This window comes from Nyctibius grandis, chromosome 19 (genome assembly GCF_013368605.1).
Source record: "Nyctibius grandis isolate bNycGra1 chromosome 19, bNycGra1.pri, whole genome shotgun sequence".
In the NCBI taxonomy this organism is placed as follows: Eukaryota; Metazoa; Chordata; class Aves; order Nyctibiiformes; family Nyctibiidae; genus Nyctibius; species Nyctibius grandis.
The window spans coordinates 3658530-3666543 of NC_090676.1; the positions used below are offsets into that span (position 1 = coordinate 3658530).

Sequence of the window (8014 nt, forward strand, 5' to 3'; positions counted from 1 at the left end):
TACGCTAAGAGCGTAGATGAGGTCCCGCCTCTCCGCGCCGGGCTTTGGGGTGTGCAGCGTACGGAGTTGGCGCAGGGGGCGCCGTCGGCGTGCGGCCGGCATGGCGCGCGGCTCCGGAAGCGGCGCGCGGCGCGCGGGGGGCGGGGGGATGAGTGTGCTGTTTTGAGGGAGGCGGCTGGTTCCGGCCCCGTGGGGACGCACGGGCCGCAGCCATGAGCTACGACCGCGCCATCACCGTCTTCTCCCCGGACGGGCACCTCTTCCAGGTGGAGTACGCCCAGGAGGCGGTGAAGAAGGGCTCCACGGCGGTGAGTGAGCGCGGGGAGCGGCCGCGGGTGCGCCGGGCCGAGCTGAGGGAAGGCCCGGAGCGGGGCCTGCCCCCGGCCGCGCTCCCCGGCCTGCCGGGCCCACGGCACGAGTGTGGCCGGGCTTGCGGGGCAGGGCGGTCCGGCACGGCGTGCCCTGCTTCCAGAGAGGTGCCCTGAGGCCGCCGCAGCCTTCGGGCTATACACGGGCTTCGGAACTGCCTTAAAAATCACCGCGTCCCTCAGCGCGGCTGGCGCGCTGTCTGTGGAGCTCGGCTCTGCCGCAGGCCCGTGCTGTGGGGTTTGGGGGGGAGTGTTGGAGGTTTTGTGCATTGAGCGTGAGGCCCAGTACGGGTGGGTGTCCGGGTGCTGACAGCCGCTGCGCACCCTGGTAGGCCGGTCAGCAGAGCCGGCTCCGGAGGGAGCGGAGCTGCCGCGGACCTGCGGGAGGGTGGGGGTCCGGGTCCTCTGCTCCGTGATTCGGTAAGTGCCAGATGCAAATTCCCAGTGGATTGGGAAACGTGTCGGTAAAGGCACGTAGAAGCAGCTTTCTGGCTCCTAGCTTGCAGTTGTCCCAAGCTTTTGCTCAATGAAGGGTTTTTTAATTTGGGGGAGGAAAGGGAAAAAAAAAAAGTATTAATATCCAAATAACAAAATACCCAGAAGAAAATTTACTGCCTTTGGAATGGGAATAAATGTGACAAGACTTAGTGCCCAATAAGCTCTTATTTTTTTCATAAATTAAAAACACTGTAAAAGTGGAGCTAACGTGCAGCGTAATCTACCTCTGTCTTCTCTCTTGAGTAGCTGGTTGAATTTAATGTTTTTGGAAACATCTATAACACACTAACAGCAGGGCCACCCCGTAAGAAAAAATTATTCCCACCACCCTATGAGAAGCAGTGGGAATCAGTGGGAAAGGGCAACTTCTTTTTTTCCCTCCCTGATGTTGGAAAAGGTATATTCAAAGTATGAATTACAACAAGCTATGGACAGGCTGCTTATAGGTTTTACGTGGTCTAATCTTCAGTGTTTTGGGTTCTGACTTGAGCAATACCAGTGGGCCAGTTGGAGTGGTAGTTTCCTTGTTGATCCTGTTTCTGTGGCTGTGGAACCACAGATGCTGGTTTTGGGGAGAGCTGGGGAAAATGCAGTTGGTAAGAGGAGTGGGAATGTATCTCTTGGGAGCCACACAGATTTAAATTGATATAAGGTGATTATGAAACTGCACCCTGGAATCTAATGCAATTTTTGTTACATCAGTCCTTTCTCCAGGTTGTGGCAATGGGAAATAAAATATTGACTGCAAGTTGAAATAATGTTTACAGTGTGGCGGTTTTGTGTTTATTTCCCTACCGATTTCAGTGAAGTCTGCAGCTACATCTTGTTTGGGCCTAGCTTAACTTATTTTTTTTCTTCTTTTAATGTCTTGAAGGTTGGAGTAAGAGGAAAGGATATTGTTGTTCTTGGTGTGGAAAAGAAGTCTGTGGCAAAACTCCAGGATGAAAGAACCGTACGGAAGATCTGTGCTCTCGATGACAATGTCTGCATGGCTTTTGCAGGTACATGATCCCTTCAGGGTTTTTGGCAGTTATTGGAGCACCTTTGGGTATGTTTATGGATTCTGAGAAGATAAAATACTTAGTGTAACTGGCTGAGGACGGTGGGGAAGGAGAGTATTTCCACAGTTGCTTATTCTTTTTTAAATAAGAGTAGCCCACTGCATGGATAAATAGAGAGAGAGAGAGAGATGATGATCTAATGAGAGGAAATACGTGTAAAAGTTACTGAGGTCCTCTAGGTTTAATGTGAGGATGAAGACTGAGAACTGATGTGTCATTGGCACAAATACAGATATATGCTGTTTAAATAGATATATTTAAATTTATATATATATTTACTTAATGTATTTTATATATTTAAAATTAAATATTTATATTTTTATATATTATTATTAATATAGTAGTAATACATATTACAGGAGCCACAAGAGACATTTGTCAGTTATGGGACCTTTTCCCACATGCACCAAGCCAAACAAGCTAAATTTGCATAAAACAGAAATCTCCTCTGTTCTGTTTCAGAAGCCTCCTTCTGTATGAACAGCTCTGGATTTGAAGCGTAACTATTCTAGTTCCACATTCTTCCTGTTCCAAATGCCTTAATTTCCATTGTCCAGAGCTTAAACAGGAGGCATGAAAGTTAAAAAAAAAAACGTAAAGGGAGAGAAAAAAAAAATGTATTTCAGGAGGTTTCTTCTCTCTTCAAGTAGTTTAGAATCTTTGTGTCAGTGTTAGTAATGCTTTAAGGGGAGATCTGATTTAACCAGCAAAAATAATAGCGTTTGGATGTAGAGTGAAGGAGTGGTAGGCTCAGCTCCGTCTGCTGCCTTGCTTCCTTAGCTGAGGGTTGTGGTACACGCAGGTGGGTTCACAAGCTTGTAGAGAAGTTCTCGGACACAAGCAAGGCTGTCATTTGAAAATGGCATCATTAGCTAAAATAGTAAAATAAAAAAATAAATTAAAAAAGTTTTTCAAAGGGTCACGCTCATTTTTGTCAACACCGTGCTGCTGTAGCCTCATCAGCTGGTCAAGGTTTGCTGTGCAGATAAAGCTGGGGGGGAACTGCATAAAACATAAACCCCACGTGTGTGAGAATTGGACTGCTTTGCTAATTTGCTGTTGGATGGAATGCTGTTCTCCTGTCAGTAATACTCTGATTATCGGGTTCAGAATTGCGTGTGTTGGGTATCTAACTCACAAACATGAAAGCTGTAAACTACATCCTCTGCTTATTTTGATACATTGGCTTCTTTCTGTTGCCTTAAAAATGCTTTCCTTGCTCAGCAAACCCTGGAAAAGTGTGATCTCTCTTTTGCTTTTTTCATTGCTGTTGACACAGACCTTGTGAGCCTCTTGGGACAAGACTCATCATTTTACTTGTGCGTAGGGTATGAAGCATGAGTCTAAGCATACGCTGTTGTTTTAGGGCTGACAGCCGATGCCAGGATAGTTATAAATAGAGCTCGTGTGGAGTGTCAGAGCCACAGACTTACAGTGGAGGATCCTGTCACCGTGGAGTACATCACGCGTTACATTGCTAGTCTGAAACAGGTACGTTGGACCGCACAGAGATGCTTAAAAACACGTCCTGATGAACAGCCCTTCACCCTATGTGAAGTGTCCACCCTGGCCTTGTTCTGCTCAGCTGGTAAAGATCAGTGTAACAAAACACTTTGCAGGTGTTTATTGGAAATAGGGACGTAGTAATAGAGCAGGAGGATTGATTACTGTTTGTTTTTCTTAATCCAAAGATGAAGAAATTAATTAGTGCTTTTAAGGACTGCATAATTACATGTGTGATATCATCAGGAACGCTCTGCTAATCTCCAGCTCTAATTCACTCTCCTAACAATGGTGCTGTGTTATTGTCAAAATGGCTCCTGTTCATTTTTCCTCCTACTAAGCTGTTGCAGGGATGGATAAGAGGGGAGAAATCAGTGCTTAATATATTTTACATTTGATATTCATCAGTTTAAAATGAATTACAGTGTCAAAATATGCCCAACTGCATTCTGGGATAAAATTATTCATTTCCCAGTGAATTAAACTGATTTTCAGCAACTAGTGGGGGATTAGAAAAAGTCTAATTTACTTACGCAGAGCCACGTGTTAGTAGAGTGTTGATGATAATAGTGTAACTTGTCACAATCGCTGCCCTGCCGGAGCAGCATACCACTGTCCAGAGCTTCACTTGGTTCCTTTACAGTCATCTCACTTTTGTGTCTTTTATTCTGGCACATTGACGATTTCTCTAAAACTGTTACAAACCATAAACCTTCCCCAGTTCCTGCTGCAATGGTGCTGGTGGTGTCAGACCTCCTTGTTCGTGGATGCTTCTGGCCTGCGATGTGGCAAGGACTTTGCTAACCTGGTGTCAGCAGGAGGGCTGCCACGCGGGCTGTGCTGTAGCCTGCTTATCGCTGCAGAGGGTGCTGTGCTTGCTGATGGAACTGTTGCAAATCAGGGGTGAAAACTGACTCTGTTCAGGTGTCATCATCCCCTTTTTTGGCTTCCCAAGCACGTGTGTCAGAGCAGAACGTTACAGCCGGCCTTGCAGACTCTGCTGCCTGGCCCTCAGCACCGCCCAGCAGCCAAGAGAGATCCTTCCTGGTAACTGCAATCACGCAGCGAGCTTCAGTGGGTGTGAGGGACAGGGGCTGGACACTGCCCTTGCTGAGGGCCCTCTGTGAGACACAGAATCCTGACTGTACAAGTATTCTGGTGGCTCTTCTGGTTGTAACTTCTACAGTGGTTGCTTTCCGCTCTAAAAACATTTTTAGAACTGCTTCTGAAGTGTGTGTTATTTCTTCTTCCCAATCAGAGGTACACGCAGAGCAACGGCCGCAGACCTTTTGGTATCTCTGCTCTTATCGTGGGATTTGACTTCGATGGAACCCCGCGGCTGTACCAGACTGATCCCTCCGGTACATACCATGCTTGGAAGGTGAGTTCATTCTTTTGTGGAGATGTAATGAAATACTGGTGAGTTAATGTCTCCTTTAAACCTTTAAAGAGAGACTGGGGTAGAAATGAGACCTCACTGGCCAGTGGTGCTGGCTCACAGCTGCAAAACCCCTTGATGATCAAATTTACTGAGAATGGCAGTCTGCAGTTTAGCTTTACTTGTGAAATCTTGTCCTGTTTTCCAGAAAACCCAATCCCCCCTGTGCCTGACAGCTGTGTTTGACACATGGGAAGTAACATGTTCAGTCTCCTGAAAAACACATAGTGATCACAAAATGTTTTCAGATTATGTAATTGCACAACTCTTATTCCTTGCTTATTCTGTAAATGAAGTCTTTCCTAAACTTCCATTCATCCTCTCTCCTCCCTCAATGTTTCCAGGCTAATGCCATTGGCAGAGGAGCCAAATCTGTGCGTGAATTCCTGGAGAAAAACTATACTGATGAAGCCATTGAAACAGATGATCTAACGATTAAACTCGTCATCAAGGCTCTTCTTGAGGTGAGTCTGTCTCAGATCCCTTGTGTGACTTCCCCCTGTATGTCTGGATTAACTTTGTAAATGTGAGTACATGACAATCTCCCTGCATGTCCCAGGGAAGTACCCTACAGGGGTCTGGAAACAGCTCAGTGTGAGCCACGGGTGGGGTTAAATCCAAGGGTCAGAATATTTCAGGTAACAGTTTCTGCAGCTTAGACAGACTTTACTAGCAGTTCTCTGGGGAGGAAAACAGAGGGCAGTTCTGGGCATCGAAACCAACACACCGAAGATGTGCTAAACCATACGCAGAATATTTTACGTCTGTATTGAAGTTCAAAATACAGAAAATACCTCCAGTGAGATTGTGGCAGTGAGGTGTTCTTCACCAGCCACCGAGGGTGCTGATGCCAGAATAAAGACCCTTATTTCTGGGGAGTTACACTGCTACTGGAGTCAGGAGCTTAGAGCTAATGAGCAAAATACTCCCCCTCTGTATCTGTTCCCCTTCTAAGAAGGCCTCAAAGGGGGTTGTTGGAATTAATGAAGTGACACGCTCCTAATCCTCCATCTACCTCGGGTTAAGGTTGTGCAGTCTGGTGGGAAGAACATCGAGCTGGCAGTGATGAGGCGAGAACAGCCGCTGAAGGTAAGGCCTTTGTTTTGCTTTTCTCCCCTCCTGTCCTTGGTGATCCACAGTAGCTGCCAGCCCTTAATCTCGCCTTCTGCCCTGGCAAATACTCCTGCTTGTTATTGGTGGCCAAGGAATGCTGTTGTGTCTGCACAGAGTACCTGTGTCTGGATAAATCCCGGTTCGCTTTGTTTCCATGTCAGAACTAGAATGGCTTCAATAAAAGCCTCGAAGTTGTATCGGTATCTTGAGGGTCACCTGTGTTTTTGTTTTAGATCCTAAACCCTGAAGAAATTGAGAAGTATGTTGCTGAAATTGAAAAAGAAAAGGAAGAAAATGAAAAGAAAAAACAGAAGAAAACATCATGATGAATGAAATGCAACTGCTTAGCTGCTTCTTTTTAATTCAGTGATGGGTTATTCTGTAGAGACAGCGTGTAGGCATTCTACTTATTCATACTGTGCCCCTCTTGAGACCTACAATAAACCTACTGATTTTTTTTTAAAGCTGTTATTTTAAAAAAAAAAAATCTGTCTGTTCCTTGGATTTTAATTACCTGGGATAATGTGGTCGGCTACCAAACAGCAGTAGTGACCCATTGAAGGACAAAGACTTTGCATTTTTTCCTTGGACACTTCACTCTGTTTAATGATTCTTTTCCACACTCAGCTGTTTGCTCCCCCCCTGTTTTTTGGTTAAGTGGCCACCTCAAGGGTTGTGCTGCAGCCTCAACATCACTAACATGGAATTATGCTTTTTCTTCCTTAACTGGCATCTTCACCTTTCAGGGGCTGGGGTCTGGACACAAGCTGGGGGCAGCAGGGTGGGGTTTACCTCTGAGGGACAGGACAGGGGTGGGGGATTGTGTTGGGAGGTCCCAGGCGTGTTGTCACAGCAGAGGTGCATGGCGTGGTGCTCGCATAGACCTTGCATGATTCATCTGGCTCAGAATAAAGCGTTGCTGTTGTGAGCGCCTGCTGGGGGCTTTACAGACCAGTCGCTTCCTAATGCTAAAAATACTTATAAAGAATGTTACATCCACCGCAGTTAAACTGTAATGCTCTGCTCTAGGTTCTCCTTTTGTACTTACCCTGACACTGCTGCTTCTGTTCATTACCCCAGGAGCTGGGTTTGACTTGGTTAAACCCAGCAATAGCGTGAGCTGGTTCTCTCTTCCCCTCAGCAGCAGGCGATGGCTCAGGTGCTGTAAGGGACACACAGACCTGCCTTGCACACTGCAGTCACATTGCTCTTGAGAGGCAGGATCGGCTCTGTGCCATCAACTCACTGCAGACATTAACATGTATCATGTAATAAATGTAGAAATATACACATGGGAAGGTGTCAGGTGACAACTCTCTACTCACATGCTTTAAAACTAGCCTATAAAGGAGCTGTGACCAGGAATGGGGAGTTTCATTTCAGGCAGGTATTTACACTGTGGCATCTCTGCTCTCCAGTTCAGGCCACTGACAAGCTCTTTCCAGCAGATGGATCTGCTGTCACCATCCCAGCACCATAAGGCAGCTGGCAAGACCCTCCCCAAGTTGTGCTGTAGTGCTTCGTGCTGCCCTTTCCCCTTCCAGAGAAGCCTCAGGCCTCTCCACCTCCGGAGCTCTCCCCTCCCAGGCTCAGCACCTGCTGCCAACAGCAGTAGGTGCCACTTCATTGTAGAAGTGTCCCTGTTTATAGGCAAGGGTGGAAGGGGAACAGCCCCTGAAAGCAGCTCTCCAGGGGGTTGGTGACAGCCAACACCTGGTTTTACAGGTACAAAGCCAGGCAGAGATGGCAGGAGGCACAGCCAGGCCCCAGCTAGAGGGAGCTCAGCTGCAGCAGCCCCCACCCCAGGATACCCCAGAGCCCCCAGGAAGGTGCTGGGACCTCAGCCAGGCAGCTCCAGGCAGCAGGCACACGCCGGCAGTGACGCTCACGTGCTCCCAGCCTCTCGCACCACAACTCGGCTGTTTACAGCTGAACGCTGCCAAGTGTGGGCAGGGCAGCGCCCAGGAGCCAAGGCCAGGAAAGCCGCAGCGCTGCGCTCCCCTGCTCAGGAGTGTTGTTTCATTTATCAGTCC

The 8014-nt window shown here is 47.5% G+C and overlaps 1 protein-coding gene across 1 annotated transcript; it reads left to right on the forward strand.

Annotated features, from left to right (window-relative positions):
* Positions 1-118: 118 nt before the first annotated feature.
* Positions 119-6445, forward strand: PSMA7 (proteasome 20S subunit alpha 7). Its single transcript, XM_068416127.1, has 7 exons — positions 119-308; positions 1741-1867; positions 3294-3418; positions 4689-4811; positions 5213-5332; positions 5895-5957; positions 6215-6445. Exons 1-7 carry the CDS (start codon positions 213-215, stop codon positions 6305-6307), a joined length of 747 nt encoding a protein of 248 aa, XP_068272228.1. The 5' UTR covers positions 119-212; the 3' UTR covers positions 6308-6445.
* Positions 6446-8014: the final 1569 nt, after the last annotated feature.

What these genes read in the sequence shown, in the direction of transcription:
- PSMA7 (XM_068416127.1), top strand. Translation starts at nt 213, where the DNA reads ATGAGCTACGACCGCGCCATCACCGTCTTCTCCCCGGACGGGCACCTC. An exon ending in TGTCTGCATGGCTTTTGCAG is followed by an intron (nt 1,868 to 3,293) that starts GTACATGATCCC and finishes CTGTTGTTTTAG; the next exon opens with GGCTGACAGCCGATGCCAGG. An exon ending in ACATTGCTAGTCTGAAACAG is followed by an intron (nt 3,419 to 4,688) that starts GTACGTTGGACC and finishes CTTCCCAATCAG; the next exon opens with AGGTACACGCAGAGCAACGG.